Below are 17300 nucleotides of genomic sequence, written 5' to 3'. Positions count from 1 at the left end.
CAACCGGAAAACCTGGAAAAGCGCTTTTCTTGAAGCAGGAAAAGAGCTTTTCTTCAATCGGTTTTTCCGGCATGGCGTTCATCCAATGGGGCCTGATCGCGCTCGTAGTGATCCTCAGCGCGGGGCCCACTTGGTCGGCCCCTTCCATCATTCAGATGAGGCCGGAAAAGGACACCCTTTTGGACGCCGACCACCTCTTCTGCAGCAGCTGGCGCTTCACGGTCGAGACCAACGACGCCGGCGCCTGGACGCGCGTGCCGGCGAGGTGCGTCGATTTCGTCAAGGAGTACATCACCGGCGACCTCTACGCCTCCGAGCTGGAGGCCGTCGCGGCCAATGCGGCCGAGTACGCCAGGGCCATCGGGGTCTCCGGCGACGGCAGAGACGCCTGGGTTTTCGACATCGACGAGACCTTGCTCTCCAATGTCCCTTACTACGCCGTCAATGGATTCGGGTAACCAATCATTTCCCTTTTATCCTTCTTGTAATATACTCATATCAGGAGCCACATTTCTAGAGTTTTAAGAAATATTAAGAAATGTGTGGAGAAAAAAAGTTTGTGAAATATGTCTCATTTATATATATACTAATACTAGTATTAGTTTTAAATAAAATGTGAGTGGAATGTGAAATAAATGAAAATAACGGGACTCCTATTCCTATTAGTAGACGGTAGGGAGCATCCTCAATCCATTATTATCAACATGGACTACTTTAAGCTGTTATTTTTGGTGTTGATCAGATCACAGATCTTTGACGAACTTTCTTTCAACGACTGGGTAGAGTTGACGGAGGCTCCAGCAATAGTCCCTGGGCTGAGATTGTACAAGGAGCTACAGAAGCTAGGCTTCACATTATTTCTGTTGACCGGACGGGGTGAATATCAGAAGCATGCTACCGAGCGTAACCTAATGTACGCTGGATTCACCAACTGGGAAAAGCTTATCGTCAGGGGAAACACTGATAAAGGTAAGCCGGCATCGGTTTTCAAATCCGAGAAGAGGAAGGAGATAGAGGATGCAGGTTACATAATCCACGGGAGCTCCGGAGATCAGTGGAGCGACTTGATGGGATTCGCTCTCGCAAGACGCTCCTTCAAACTACCCAACCCCTTATACTACATTGCCTAGTATGTATGGAGATAAGATGTCACTTTTTTGGTCTGCTCCATAGCAATAGTTACTAGTCTTTTGCATAGAGTTCTAGTTTTTTTAATGGGATTTTCTTGATTCAAAAAATAAGGATGGATTGGCAGTTTGAGGTCACGGAAGGTCAGTTCAAGTCTCTTAGTTTTCTTTTACCTATCTGCATTTTCATGTTTTTAGGCTGCTGTAAATATTCTTGATTTTTATGAACATAATTTCTCGCCACCGCATATTTCTTCTCAAGTGCTAGCTGCGCTATCTTTTCGTTTTGTTATTTACTCCCTCCGTTCTAAGATAAGTGAGCACAAACTTTTCAGCACGAGATTTAAGTTGATAGGGACCTAATATTCTATTTTATTCTGAAAGGGAGCTGATATTCTCTCCGTATATGTATTTAGTTTATTTATGTTTTATTATTATTTAGTTATTATGATTTTATTTACTTTCCATAGTGGTTAGGATTTGATTTGCTTTGATTTGTTTTCCTAGTTTATAAAGATCTTTTTGTACCACACATATTATAAATATTTGTGGAGTCTTTTATTATTATCAAGCAGAATGAAGAATTAAATTATTAATCTCGTTCTCTCCTCCGGCTCTCCCTCTTGGAGAAACCGCCAGTTCTCTCAAATCTCTCAAATCTCTCAAAGTCACGCCTAGTTTCCACCCTCTCTAATCTCTTTTCATATAATTTCTCTAGATATGAATTAATCCCATATTAATTCCTATCAAATTGAAATGGAGTTTTGTTAGTAAAGTTGAAAGTAAATAAAGTAAGAGAGTTAATAAAGTAAAAAGTAAGAAAGAGGATACCAAAAAAAAAGGAAATGACTCACTTATCTTGGGACGTCCCAAAAAGAAATGTGAGTCGCTTATCTTGGGACAGATGGAGTATAATTTTTTGAACTAATTTTAAATTCTAAGCTAATATTCAAAATAAAAGTGCCATAGGTTTAAATTCTCCTATGAAAGTATAAAGAAGATACTAGTACAAAATTGGCATTGTAAATTGTCGAAATACAAAATTACGACTAAAATACTACTACTAATAAGTAATACCGTAACTAATAAGATCCTAAAATTTATACTATAACGGGAAATTACAATCTCAGTTCAGAAAGTATTAGTGTAATGGAGTAACTATTTTTGATAAACAAACATAAATTTTAATAAGCTGGCATACTAATCAAATTTTAATAAATAAGAAAAAAGTTTTTTTATTTTATTTTATTTTTTTATTTTATTAATTTTTTGACTATTCTATCCACAAATCAACAAGCACCAACATAATTATCAGTCTTAACTGCACTTTATATCCATTAGCTATGTTTTGCTAAGATAATGAGATTTTATCTTCACTTCATATGTTGTTTCGTATTCAAGATAAATGAAATATAGGCCCGTATTATCTTACCAGCCCCGTTAAGCCCATACTGTTTTTCATGTATGACTTAGATTAATTTAACCCACCAACTAGGTAGGTTTATTTATCTACAATCTACATCAATTAAAATTCTAAGCGAGTTAATAGTGTACTCCCTCCATCTCTTAAAATTGACAATATTTGAATCGAGAAGAGTTTTAATGAATAATTGGTAAAATAAGAGATATATAAAAAAAAAATTAATTGGAGTATTGTTAATGGAGAATGTGACCCACCTCATTAGAGAAAAAAAATTCCTTAAATAAAATTGGTCTATTTTTAAAGGACATCCCAAAAAGATTACTCAACTTTATTTTACCCAAATAATACCCGCAAGTGTACGGGGTTATCGTAGCAGACAGCAAGCAAAAGTATATCGTATCCCACAGAGACAATTTAGTGTAAACCTAAGTACCACGAACAAATTTCAACTACTATCCAGACGATCGAGAATTTTGGTTTTAAACTAACAACTACTAAAAGCATATAAAATCAAAGATTAAAATAAAGCACTTAAACAAGAAAACAATTAAGCAAGTTGTAGAAAATGATAGAGAAATATGCAGAATTCAAGGATCCGATGCGCAACTCATAGCCTAACCCAATCGCAACCGATTTACCATTTAAAGTCTCCAGAATTGTTGAATCAATCACAAATATAGATTAAACCCTCTCCCGATGTGAGAAATCCGTAGATTAGGTGTAATAATTGAAGTCCCCTTCTAATTCTTAGACCTAACTCCTAATAGTTCGATTAGATTAAAGATCCCATTCAAAACCTCAACTCTCCCGAGTTTTATTGAATTAATGTGTGAATTATTCTTCTTTCAAGGTTAAATATTTCATCTCCCGATTACTCTAAGAAACCCTACACTCCCAATTGGTGATCAAGTAATTGTTAGGAAAAAGCACAAGAATAATTCAAACAATTGCAAGAGCAAGATAAAAACGAAGTCAATTGGATTAAAACTTTGAATTAATGCATCTTCACCAATAATTCTACATAAAAAGTTTAGCTACTCATATTCATGGTAGAAAACAAAAAGAAATAAGGAAAAGCAGTGGAAATCATGATGCGAATCGCAATTGGCGGAGGAATTGAAGCTTGAATCTTCAATCTTCTTCCAAGAGTTCTTCACAAAGAGAGAGAGTGTTATGTCGCTTGTAGAGAATGCCTAGAATTGACCTAATTATATTCTTCCTTCTTATTTCCTCATCAAAAAATTGCGTTTCAGCTTTGAAAAAAACGCTAAAATGACGGACCCGGCCGGGTGGAATTAATCCACTGGAAATTCACAGGGCCGGGTGGGACTTCTTCGCTACTCTCTGGAGTCTCGCAGGCTTAATTACGCCACCCGGCCGGGTGGAATTATAGGGTAATAATTCACCCGGCCGCGTGAGATTTTCTGGACAGCGCAGTGTTCGTATAACTTCTTCTACCTAACTCCGATTGAGGCGTGCAAGATACCCACGCAAAGCTCTTTCGAAGACGAAGAGATTGATATGTATTAGAGGCTGATTGGACTTCAAAATCTCCAGTAAATATTGTCTCAAACCAAGACTGCTGCACATCCACATATTTTGTACCTTTTTCTACACTTTCTTAATGGTCAACATACCAACATAATAGAGAAGTAGATATAAACACGCCTAATAATAGGCGAAATATGCTCAAATTCATACAAAACCACCCTCTAAAACCATGTAAAATCCAAGTATATCAACTCCCCCATACTTACATAATTGCTAGTCCTCGAGCAATGAAGAAAAAAAAACTAAAAGAAGACTTAGATTTAAAGGGATTTTAGACATCATCATCGTCTCAAAGAATACGGAATAAAGGAGCATATCACAATACAAATTCCATCAAGTTAAGCTGTCGAATGCACTTTTACTACTAACTCGTATATCACCTTGGATTCATGCTTCACTCGGATGTATATATGTGTGTTTATTCACCTCACTCAAAAGTGTATAAGATATCAAGTAGTTGTTGGATATTTTAGTGTAATTGGATTAACTTGATTGATCGGTTATTGTTATAATGATACATCATTTAAGTATGGAGGTGCGGAGTGCACACTTATTTGAATTCATTATGATGTTAGGGGCGAAGGCCCTAAACAGATGAACGGAGGTCCGAAGCCAGCGCCCCCGGGTAGCGGGGTCCAAGGGACAGAGCACCTAGCGGGGTCCAATGAAGTTGCTGTATTAGAAATTCATCCGAAAATATAATTTTTGAAAGTCAAAGGACTAATTTGCAATTTCAGAAACCTTTTGAAAATCAGTTATTTTCGGTTAATATTCCCAACGGATGCACTGTTTCATCAACAGCTGCACCGGTTCGTCTTCTTCAAAATCTGATCAATTCTTCTGGTTCATATATCTCGAATACACATATGAATTTGCTGATTTTCTCTGAATTTTATCCGATCAAATAAGTTTGGTAGAACCACCGAAATTGATTTGATCTGAAAGTGATTATCACGACTTTCAGATATCCGTTTTTCTGTTCTATATATTGAATCTCCCTAACAAAGATCAAATCAATAATGTCGAACAAAGAAACGATGAAGGAAGGAGCGAAAGGTTTCGCGAAGTTGGATAAGTTTGCTGGCCAGGACTTTAGACGCTGGCAAAAGAAGATGCATTTCATGCTGACAAATCTCAAGGTGGTGTACGTTCTGAGTACTCCCATGCCCGAGGCTGTTGAAAATGAAACTCTGGAACAGACGAGGAGGCGGATGAAGTGGGAGAACGATGACTACATATGTCGTGGTCACATCTTAAATGGTATGTCTGATTCTCTATTTGATGTGTATCAAAATGTTGTATCTGCTAAGGAATTGTGGGATTCCCTCGAAGCCAAATACTATATGGCAGAAGATGCCTCTAGCAAGAAATTTCTTGTTGGTAACTTTATTAACTATAAAATGGTTGATTCGAGGCCTGTCATGGAACAATACAACGAATTGTTGAGGATATTGGGACAGTTTTCCCAATATGATATGAAAATGGATGAATCCATTTCTGTCTCTAGTATTATTGATAAACTGCCACCTTCTTGGAAGGATTTTAAAAATAATCTGAAACACAAGAAGGAGGAATTGAACTTGGTCGAACTTGGAAGTGATTTCCAGATTGAACAGTCCATACGAGATATGGAAAAGAGTTCTGTTGGTAATACTAAAAACATGGTTGGTTCTTCTGTGAACATGGTGGAAGAGGGTGAATCCTCAAAGGCTGGTAAAGAGAAACGTAAGTTTCAAGGGTATAACAGTAAGGATGGAAATAAGAAGCCTAAACTGACTTGCTGGAAGTGTGGCAAATCTGGGCACTTCAAGAAGGATTGTAAGTCTGGAAAGGGTGGAGGAAAAGGGAAAAACGAGGCTGGTTCAAGTGGATCCAAGGATCCCGAGAAGCAATCGGGTTCGTTTTCTGTACCTAATAATCATTCTGTTGAGAATTATTATGCATCAATAATCTCTGAAGCATTTTATGTGCAGGATGATGATCTGTCATGGTGGATTGATTCGGGTGCAACATGTCATGTGTGCAAGGATCGTCAATGGTTCAAGGATTTTAAACCAATTGAAGATGGATCTTCATTGAAGATGGGCAACGTTGCAACTGAACCAATCAAGGGAATAGGATCTGTTAGCCTAGTATTTACTTCTGGAAATTCCTTAGTATTAGAAAATGTTGTGTATGTACCTGGTATTCGTAAGAATCTAGTTTCTGGCATTGTATTAAATAATTGTGGATATAAACAAGTGTTAGAAAGTGACAAATACATTCTGTCAAGGCATGGTAATTTTATTGGATTTGGTTATCTATGTGGCATGTTTAGGTTGAATCTAGATGTCTCTTTTGTTAATAATTCTGTTTGCATGACCTCTACAAGTATTAGTAATCATGTTAGTAAATCAGAATTGTGGCATGCTAGACTTGGACATGTACATTATAAGAGATTGAAAGATATGTCGAAAATGAGTTTGATACCAGCATTCGAGTTGAACAATGAAAAGTGTAAAACTTGCATGTTAACTAAAATAACTAGACAACCTTTCAATAAGAATGTCAATAAAGTTACTAAGGTTTTAGAACTTATACATAGTGATTTGTGTGATTTTCATTCAACTCCATCACTTGGTAATAAAAAGTATGTAGTTACTTTTATTGATGATGCTACTAGATTTTGCCATGTCTATCTCTGTCATTCAAAAGATGAAGCTCTTGATAAATTTAAAATCTTTAAAGAAAGTGTAGAGCTTTATCATGGTGTGAAGATTAAAACTCTTCGCACTGATAGGGGAGGTGAGTATTATGATCCAGCGTATTTTGAATCGACTGGTATAGTACATCAAACGACTGCTCCATATACACCACAACAAAATGGTGTAGCTAAAAGAAAGAATAGAACGTTGAAAGAAATGATTAATTCAATGTTGTGTTATTCTGGCCTAAGTGAAGGATTTTGGGGTGAGGCTATGTTAACAGCCTGTTATTTGTTGAATAGAGTTCCTAATAAAAGGAACAAGATAACCCCTTATGAACTTTGGCATAAGAAACCACCAAAATTGAGTTATCTCAGAGTTTGGGGTTGTCGAGCAGTGGTAAGACTAACTGACCCTAAAATGAAAACCATAGGTCAAAGAGGTATAGATTGTGTGTTTCTGGGGTATTCAGAAAATTCTGTTTGTTATAGGTTCTATGTCTTAGAACCCAATGACTATGTATCTGTGCACTCTATTATTGAGTCAAGAGATGTTGAATTTGGCAATGAGGATAGATTCACATCTATACCTAAACCTGGAGGCATGATTGCAAGGTCTAGTAACTCTGATGATGTAACTGGAAAAGTGATGGATACACCTCCTGAGGCTAGGAGAAGTAGTAGGGCAAGAAAAGCTAAGTCTTTTGGAAATGATTTCCAATTGTACTTACTTGAAGGATCAAGAAATGAAATTAATTTTCAATATCAATATTGCTTTACTATTGGTGATGATCCAAGGACCTACAAAGAAGCTATGGCTTCAAGAGATTCTGCATTTTGGAAAGAGGCAATCCAAGAGGAGATGGATTCTATAATCCAAAATGGTACTTGGATACTGACTGATTTACCACCTGGTTGTGAAGCTTTAAATAGCAAATGGATCTTCAAAACGAAGATGAAGGTGGATGGAAGCATAGACAAATATAAAGCCAGATTGGTTATCCAAGGCTTTAGACAAAAGGAAGGCATTGACTACTTTGATACCTATGCTCCTGTTGCTAGGATTTCCACAATTAGATTATTGTTAGCACTTGCTGCTATACATAATCTTGTAATTCACCAAATGGATGTTAAGACTGTCTTCTTGAATGGTGAATTAAATGAAGAGATTTATATCAAACAACCAGAAGGCTTTGTCATGCCTGGTAATGAACATAAGGTTTGTAAGTTGGTAAAATCTCTTTATGGACTAAAGCAAGCCCCCAAGCAATGGCATCAAAAGTTTGATGACGTGGTGTTGTCGAATGGTTTTGTATTAAACCAAGCAGACAAGTGTGTATATAGCAAATTTGATGCTACCGGTAAAGGGGTTATCATTTGCTTATATGTGGATGACATGTTGATCTTTGGTACTGACCAAGATCAAGTTGATAAAACAAAGGAATTTTTGTCATCTAAGTTTGAAATGAAAGACATGGGGAAGGCTGATGTGATTCTTGGAATTAAGATCACACATGGAGAATAAGGAATTTCCATTTCTCAATCACATTATATTGAGAAAGTGTTGGAAAAGTTCAACTTCAAAGATTGTTCTTCAGTTAAGACTCCTTTTGATCCTAGTGCAAAACTCGTGCCTAATAAAGGAGTTGCTGTGTATACTAAAAGATGCTTCGAGCGTACATGCCTTTGTACAGTCAGCTTGTGCATGTATACGAGAAATGCCACGTCCACTTGTTTACCTAATTATGAGAATAAATAATATAATATAATGGTTTATTATTGAAATATAATAAACAAGTCTAAGGCTTTTTACTAAGAAGGTCAAGTAGGGAAATTCGATGAATCTCCTCATGAGTTTTCCAGTAGGGGACTTGGCCAGATCTAGTAAGAAGAAAAATGTATTCACAACATAGATAGGCTTTGGCTACCTATTGGTACGGTTGCGGTGTTTGTGATAATTCTCTCTTACCTAAGAAGAGATTAGTAACACCGGTGTGGTAAAGCACTGAAAGGATCTAATCCGAAATGTATTCTTTATTGCTATCTACTGAAAGAATATATTTCAGAAAGTTTAGTATTTTCTAGTCTATGATATTAATATCAATATTGTTTATTCAATCAAACGCCACTTTGACTTATCAATATGTGAGAGTTTGTACGTAACTCAAGTTCATGATATCTTGGGTGGTAGTAATTGAATAACGTGAAGGTATTGGAATATTATTTCATAGAATTCGCGTGCCCAGTGTGGTATGATTAAATCCCTAAAAGGGTGATCCCCAATGAGGTGTTTGAAAGAGGAATTTATTATTCAGAAAACTGCGCAGTTGGAATTTATTCCACGAATAATAAATAAAGTTTCAAACTAGAAAAACTCTTTGGAGAATTAATTTAATTCTAGTCACATAGCAGACAAAAGAATTAAATTGATGGATCAAGATAATCTTAAACGCGGGAAATATTATAAAATAAAATGGACCCAAGTTATTTGTAATTTGGTGATTTAAGTGGGAGTGCAATATTATTCTTTAGTGGAACAAAATAATATTCCATTGATAATATATTAAATCATGGGTCATTTGATTTAATTAGTAATTTATCTAATGGGTGAGCCCAACACTTAAGTCATTCCATGGATCCCCATCCTAGCCCAACAAGTCCATGTTTATAAATAGTGTAGAGATGGGAAACCCTAGTAAGCACTCCACACATCACAAACCCTAACCCTAGCCGCCATAACCGGCGCTCTCTCTCTCCCCTCTTGCCTCGGTTTTCGTGCCTTTGCACGAGGGAGATTAGGGTTTTGGTTTTTGTTCTTGTTCTATCCTAATTCATAGGATTAGATCAAGACAATTTCGTGTTTGTGTTGGTTTTCCCTAGATCTCATATCACTTTTATTTGGTTCTTCGAGATCCGCCCACACGGATGGAGAATCAAGGACAAGGGAATAGGTTGGAAGATTCGTGGTCGATAAACCAAGGATCTCCGGGTGGTGCAGCTAGCAACGTCAATCCAATGATGGATTATGAGGTAACAATCGAATCTACATCGAATATGCATGATTATGTGTTTATTTGATGTTATATCTATAGATCTATGTTTATTGCATGAAATTGGAGTCGAATGCATAATCACCTAAATAGATCCGGTCAAGGACCTGTTTGGTTTCCGTGTCTTCCGCTGCGTAGTCCTAATAAAGGAGTTGCTGTGAATCAGCTTGAATATTCAAAGGCTATTGGATCACTAATGTATGCTATGATTAGTACTAGACCCGATATAGCCTTTGCAGTTGGAAAATTGAGTCGATATACTCATAATCCAAGTTTAATCCATTGGCAAGCAATGAATCGAGTATTTAAATACTTAAAAGGAACCATGGATTATAGGTTGACTTATTCTGGATTTCCTTCTGTTCTTGAAGGATATTCGGATGCAAGTTGGATCACCAATATGGAAGATCATTCTTCCACAAGTGGTTGGGTATTCCGTCTTGGAGGTGGTGCTATATGTTGGGCATCAAAGAAACAAACTTGTATCACGAATTCAACAATGGAATCGGAGTTTGTGGCATTAGCAGCAGCTGGTAAAGAGGCTGAATGGCTAAGAAATCTAATATATGAAATTCCATTGTGGCCTAAACCGATATCACCTATATCTATCAGATGTGATAGTGCAGCTACCTTGGCTAAGGCATATAGTCAAGTGTATAATGGAAAGTCAAGACACTTAGGTGTTAGACATAGCATGATTCGTGAACTTATTATGGATGGTGTGATATCTGTGGAGTTTGTAAGAACTCATGATAACTTAGCCGATCATTTAACCAAAGGGTTAAGTAGAGATCTTGTGCACAAATCGGCTATAGGGATGAGATTAAAGTCCACTACAAATCTCTGATATTAAGATACCCAATTCCCATTTAGTATGACACTAGATGCAGAATTCAATGTGGAAAACTTAATATTTGGAGATTGGAACACATTTGAAAATCGTCCCAAGGTATGTGTTCGGACCTACAAGTTAAGGAGGTTGAATATATATATTCTTAATAGTTCTTTTGAAAAATTGCAAATGTAGGTGCAAGAATAAAGGAGCTACCTATATAAGCATGAAGTTTAGCCGCTTCAAGAAGCTGGGACTTGGTTTCGACATGTTTATGAAGGATAAGGACATAGGCTAGTAAAATATAGTGTCAAGATAGAACATATTCGTATGTAAACTTTTGTGTACATTATCTTCGTGTATTCAATGTGAGTTCCCAGGGTTCAATCCTTAGAGACACCCGGGGTATTCGAATATTTGGAATGTGTAATGTACTAATATGGAATTCAATCGTTACGATATTTCATTTATGCAAAAGTTTGAATGTTTGAGATGACTTGTTTTAGTTAATCAAGGATTGCACTAAAATAGGGGAGGATTGTTGGATATTTTAGTGTAATTGGATTAACTTGATTGATCGGTTATTGTTATAATGATACATCATTTAAGTATGGAGGTGCGGAGTGCACACTTAGGGGCGAAGGCCCTAAACAGATGAACGGAGGTCCGGGGGCAGCGCCCCCGGGTAGCGGGGTCCAAGGGGCGGCAGCCCCTGGCGGGGTCCAACGAAGTTGCTGTATTAGAAATTCATCCGAAAATATAATTTCTGAAAGTCAAAGGACTAATTTGCAATTTCGGAAACCTTTTGAAAATCAGTTATTTTCGGTTAATATTCCCAACGGATGCACTGTTTCGTCAACAGCTGCACCGGTTCGTCTTCTTCAAAATCTGATCAATTCTTCTGGTTCATATATCTCGAATACACATATGAATTTGCTGATTTTCTCTGAATTTTATCCGATAAAATAAGTTTGGTAGAACCACCGAAATTGATTTGATCTGAAAGTGATTATCACGACTTTCAAATATCCGTTTTTCTGTTCTATATATTGAATCTCCCTAACAGCAGTCACTCAAATCAAGCAAAAATGCATGGTTTACCATAAGTTTGCTCAATGTCTAACCTCTTCTCTACCTCGTGTGACAATAAATCAAGAGTACATAAGATCTTTTATTTAGGTTATAATGTAGGCTCTTTGGTAAGGTGAGGAAATATTTGGCTAAAGTGACTGAAATTCCAAAATGTAAAATTCCAAGAAATCACAACAATCAACTTTTAACTTCAACCATTTTCAAAACACTTCTCGATAATAACTAGACTTTGTCTAATTTCTTCCCAACTTCCAAAGACCTCAAATTCTTCTCTATATACAATTTTTTTTTTCTTTTTTTTTCGTTCACACTTTTTTTTCTCTCTAAGTACAAAATCAACCAACCTTTTTCAATTATACTCTCCCAACTCTTCTTTTCATATCTCAAAAAATTTAGAGTTTAGGATTCTCAACCCACTTGATTAGCTTGACAAAAGAAAAGGCTTAAGGCTCAAACTTGGCTATCAAGGGTGTTATATATTAAGGTTAGTGTTTAGGTAAAAATGAGGCTAACAATGATAGCCTAACAATCTTCCCCTATCTTTAAGGTCACTATGTACACTCAAGAAGACCAAGAGCAAGTTCTAAAAACACATGCACAATTGATGATAAAACACACATGAAAGAATTGAAGGCTCAAAAATCTCACTTGGCTAAATAGCATGAATCAAAGTAAGCAAGCAATTCGTTACTTATGCACCCTATTACTCAAACTCTCAAGTCAATGGTCAAGTGATAGCTCAAGATGGATGGTTCTTTTATCATAGACGATTAGTCTTTACCCCAATTACTACCAATTTTTTTTTTCAATTCAAGCCTCAAAATTTCCAATCAATCACAACCAAACAAAACAATTCTATCCTAAAACAAAATTAAAGCAACAAAAGATAACTAATCAATCTAAAGCAATAAGATAAGTACCTTGTTAGTGTCCCTATCCACCATATCATCCCCCCAAACTTATTCAAAGCTATGCAAAGAATAAGTTTGAAAAAGTTGGTGGAGAAGGGAGACTTACATGGTATGCAAGCAACACAAAACACACCAAAAACAAACTGAAACGATAAAATTAAATGTTACCTACTAGGGGTTACCTCCCCTACAGTGCCTTTGGTTATCGTCGTTGGCTTGACGTCCTCCATGAGCTGCATCATATCACGCCATAAATGGTGGTGTTAGATTTCCTGTCAATCTTGGAAGCATATGATCTAGCCAATCTCTTTTTCCACCAAGTATCCTTTAGAGCTCCATCAGAAATTTTGGTTTCCACTTTGGGTGAATTCTCAACTTTTGTTTTCTTCTCCTTCACTTTGGCATTTGATGCAGTCTCTTCATTAGAAATTGATCCACCACATGAACCAAACATCCACTGCGGAAAAGAAAAATCCCCAAATGTGGACTCAATTTCTTGTGCCTTTTGGACCTCTACAACATGCACAGCCTTGCACTCCTTCTTCATACCAAGTTCCTCTTCCTCAGGACTCTTCATAGCATTGTAAATAGATAAGATGTGGCGTTTGTTGCCCATATGAAGAGTGAGCTCTCCCCTTGCTATATCTATCAATGATTTTCCCGTTGCAAGGAATGGACGCCTCAGGATAAGCGGTACATTCACGTCTTCTTCCATATCCAACACTACAAAATTGAGGGGAAATATGAAGTCGTGTACCTTCACAAGAACGTCCTCAACAATTTCTTTAGGATAGGTGATGGTTCTATCTGCCATCTGCAGTGTGATTGTAGTCGGCTTGAGAGTGTCGATCTTCATCTTTCTGAAAAACGATAATGGCATCAAATTTATGCTCGCCACCAGATCACAAAGTGCCTTTGTCTGTCTGTCATTTCCAATGACGCATGAGATGTTGAAAAAACTCCCAGGATCTTTTAGCTTGGCCGATAGCTTTTTCTGAATTATGGCACTACAGTTTTCAGATATGTTTACCGTCTCATAGTCAGTCCACTTCTTCTTCTTTGATAGCACATCTTTTAGGAACTTTGCATATGTAGGCATTTCTTGGAGTGCCTCAACCAATGGGATATTTAAGTTCACATTTCTGAAGATGTCTAAGAACCTCGAAAACTGAGCATCTGTCTTCTTCTTCTGAACATGTTGATGATAAGGGATCCTCACTTCAGCTGGAGTATGAGTTGTAGGTGGTGTGGGTGAAGGTATAGTCGTGTTCTCTTTAGGTGGAGTAGAAATTTGCACTGTCTCATCTTCTTCGACCAATTCCTCCTCTTCAGCTCTCTTTTATAGCTACTCTACCCTCATTCTCGGATGGCATTCAAGGTCCCTCGTAGTTTGTTCCACTCCTCAGATGTATAGCTTTACAGTCCTTGGGATTGATGATAGTGGTAGAAGGAATTTTTCCCGGTTGCGTAAGAGTGCTCACAGTCTGGGAAATCTGGCTGATCTGAATATCAATGTTCTTCAAATGAGTGGCCATTCCCTGTACATCTGTCTCGACCTTCTCCATCCTTTGATTGTTCTGCTCCATGACCTTATTAGATTGTAGCATGAAGGACTTGAGTATATCCTCTGTGGTCATCTTCTTGGGGTCGTCCACCATCCCATCAGAAACTGTGAATCCCGGAGGAGGCTGCAGAGCATTATTGGGGTTCCCATAAGAGAGATTGGGATGCCCCTTGTTCCCATATTGGTTGTATCCTCCCCCATTAAAGTTCGGGCGTGGGTTATTGTAATACCTGTTACCCCCTTGCTGCACATAATTCACATCCTCCATACTTCTTTGGGGTTCTTGAGACAGTTGCCCCCATCGCCATGCAGTCAACTTTCATGGTTAAGGCATCCAGCTTGTCGGATAGGGTGCTCATTGTATCATGATCCGTGGTAGAATCCACCCTATGCACCTTACTCCTTTCGTTGCTACATCCTTCATCACTGGATGCAAGCTCTTCAATCACTCCCATCGCCTCCTCCTCTCCTTTCTTGAGAAGATTACCTCCCGCGCTAAGATTTAACTCTCGTTGTGCTTCAGGTATACATCCCTTGAAGAATGTAATGACTTGCACTGTTGGGGACAGAGCATGATTGGGACACCTCTTCAGCAAGGCTTTGAATCTTCCTCATGCATCTCTGATAGTCTCCGTAGGCATCATCTGAAAGGCAATGATCTCGTGTTGCCTCTTAATAGCCTCACTAGGGGGTAGAACTTCTCCAGGAATTTGTGGACCATCTGGTCCCATGTTCTAATGGACCCCGGTGTCAAACTCTCGAGCCAATCCTTTGCTGCATCTTCCAAAGAAAAAGGAAACAGTCTCAATCGGATCTGATCATCTATCACTCCATTCATTTTCGTCGTGTTGCAGATCTGAATGAACTTGGTAATATGCTTGTTAGGGTCATCTGAGGATTTGCCCCTAAAAGCATTGTTTTCCGCCATCTGGATCAGTCCTGGTTTCAGCTCAAAGTTGTTTGCGTCAATATTGTTGAAGACAGTTGGGTTTGCCACTCCGTGGTATACATATTGATTCTGCACCGGCACAACTGGTTCACGATTAACCTGTCGGCGCAATTCCTCCAGCTGTCGTAGAATCTCAGCATTGGTGGGAGGAGGGGGTGGTGGGCCATTGTTGCTTCCGTTGTTGTTCCCTTCTTCGTGCTCCATCGGAATAGGATAATCGGGATCAAGCTGAATATGATCCTGAACTGGTGATCGAATAGGTGAGAGGTCCCTCCGATCTGAATATGCTCCTACGCGGTTTGGCGAAGAAGCTTGAATCTTCTTTGTGAGTCTCCTATATGCGTTCCTCTTCCGGTTCGATGCTTCGATCTCAGAGTCGAAAGGTTCTAGAGGCAAGCCTTTAGAACGTGTGTGCATACACCTGAACAAGAAACACAATTGTGAGAACTCGAAAAATTAAAAGAAAAAAAATTAAGCAGTAATGTCTGAAGTAATAGTCTTGATTATTATCACGATATCAAGCTATATAACACAAAAATTATCCCCGGAAACGGCGCTAAAAACTTGACTCAACTTTATTTTACCCAAATAATACCCGCAAGTGTACGGGGTTATCGTAGCAAACAGCAAGCAAGAGTATATCGTATCCCACAGAGACAATTTAGTGTAAACCTAAGTACCACGAACGAATTTCAACTACTATCCAGACGATCGAGAATTTTGGTTTTAAACTAACAACTACTAAAAGCATATAAAATCAAAGATTAAAATAAAGCACTTAAACAAGAAAACAATTAAGCAAGTTGTAGAAAATGATAGAGAAATATGCAGAATTCAAGGATCCGATGCGCAACTCATAGCCTAACCCAATTGAAACCGATTTACCATTTAAAGTCTCCAGAATTGTTGAATCAATCACAAATATAGATTAAACCCCCTCCCGAGGTGAGAAATCCGTAGATTAGGTGTAATAATTGAAGTCCCCTTCTAATTCTTAGACCTAACTCCTAATAGTTCGATTAGATTAAAGATCCCACTCAAAACCTCAACTCTCCCGAGTTTTATTAAATTAATGTGTGAATTATTCTTCTTTCATGGTTAAATATTTCATCTCCCGATTACTCTAAAAAACCTACACTCCCAATTGGTGATCAAGAAATTGTTAGGAAAAAGCTCAAGAATAATTCAAACAATTGCAAGAGCAAGATAAAAACGAAGTCAATTGGATTAAAACTATGAATCAATGCATCTTCACCAAGAATTCTACATAAAAAGTTTAGCTAGAATTCTACATAAAAAGTTTAGCTACTCATGTTCATGGTAGAAAACAAAAAGAAATAAGGAAAAGCAGTGGAAATCATGATGCGAATCGCAATTGGCGGAGGAATTGAAGCTTGAATCTTCAATCTTCTTCCAAGAGTTCTTCACAAAGAGAGAGAGTGTTTTGTCGCTTGTAGAGAATGCCTAGAATTGACCTAATTCTTCCTTCTTATTTCCTCTTCAAAAAATTGTGTTTCAACTCTAAAAAACGCTAAAATAACGGACCCGGCCGGGTGGAATTATAGGGTAACAATTCACCTGGCCGCGTGAGATTTTCTGGACTGCGAGTGTTCGTATAACGGCCATAACTTCTTTTACCTAACTCCGATTGAGGCGTGCGAGATACCCACGCGAAGCTCTTTTGAAGACGAAGAGATTGATATGCATTAGGGGCTGATTGGACTTCAAAATCTCCAGTAAATATTGTCTCAAACTAAGGCTGCTGCACATCCACATATTTTATACCTTTTTCTACACATTCTTAACAAAATGGTCAACATACCAACATAATAGAGAAGTAGATATAAACACGCCTAATAATAGACGAAATATGCTCAAATTCATACAAAGCCACCCTCTAAAACCATGTAAAATCCAAGTATGTCAATGAATATGGTCTATTTTGAGGGAGCGGGGAGTATTAAACAACCCTCCATTGTCTGTTTGTTGCCTTAGATGATAAAGGGTTAATAGCCATTTAGATAATGAAATTTGGTCAAATTCTGGTTTCTATAAACTTTAAATTCAGAATATTAAATCACTAAGTTTTAATTTTTCTTAATTATTCCATCTATGAAC

General features: G+C 37.7%; 1 protein-coding gene across 1 annotated transcript; it reads left to right on the top strand.

The window, feature by feature from the left end:
* On the top strand, window positions 1-1361 carry LOC125186306 (acid phosphatase 1-like). The gene is made up of 2 exons (XM_048082658.1): window positions 1-454; window positions 743-1361. Exons 1-2 carry the CDS (start codon window positions 72-74, stop codon window positions 1128-1130), a joined length of 771 nt encoding a protein of 256 aa, XP_047938615.1. The 5' UTR covers window positions 1-71; the 3' UTR covers window positions 1131-1361.
* Window positions 1362-17300: the final 15939 nt, after the last annotated feature.

This window comes from Salvia hispanica, chromosome 5 (assembly GCF_023119035.1).
Source record: "Salvia hispanica cultivar TCC Black 2014 chromosome 5, UniMelb_Shisp_WGS_1.0, whole genome shotgun sequence".
Lineage (NCBI taxonomy): Eukaryota > Viridiplantae > Streptophyta > Magnoliopsida > Lamiales > Lamiaceae > Salvia > Salvia hispanica.
Note: the sequence above shows the minus strand (reverse complement) of the source record. Positions and strands in the feature narration are given on the sequence as shown.

Bases quoted from the DNA above. Each gene is read 5' to 3' on its own strand.
- LOC125186306 (XM_048082658.1), top strand. From the start codon at position 72: ATGGCGTTCATCCAATGGGGCCTGATCGCGCTCGTAGTGATCCTCAGC. The intron at 455-742 runs GTAACCAATCAT...GGTGTTGATCAG, and splicing joins TACGCCGTCAATGGATTCGG to ATCACAGATCTTTGACGAAC.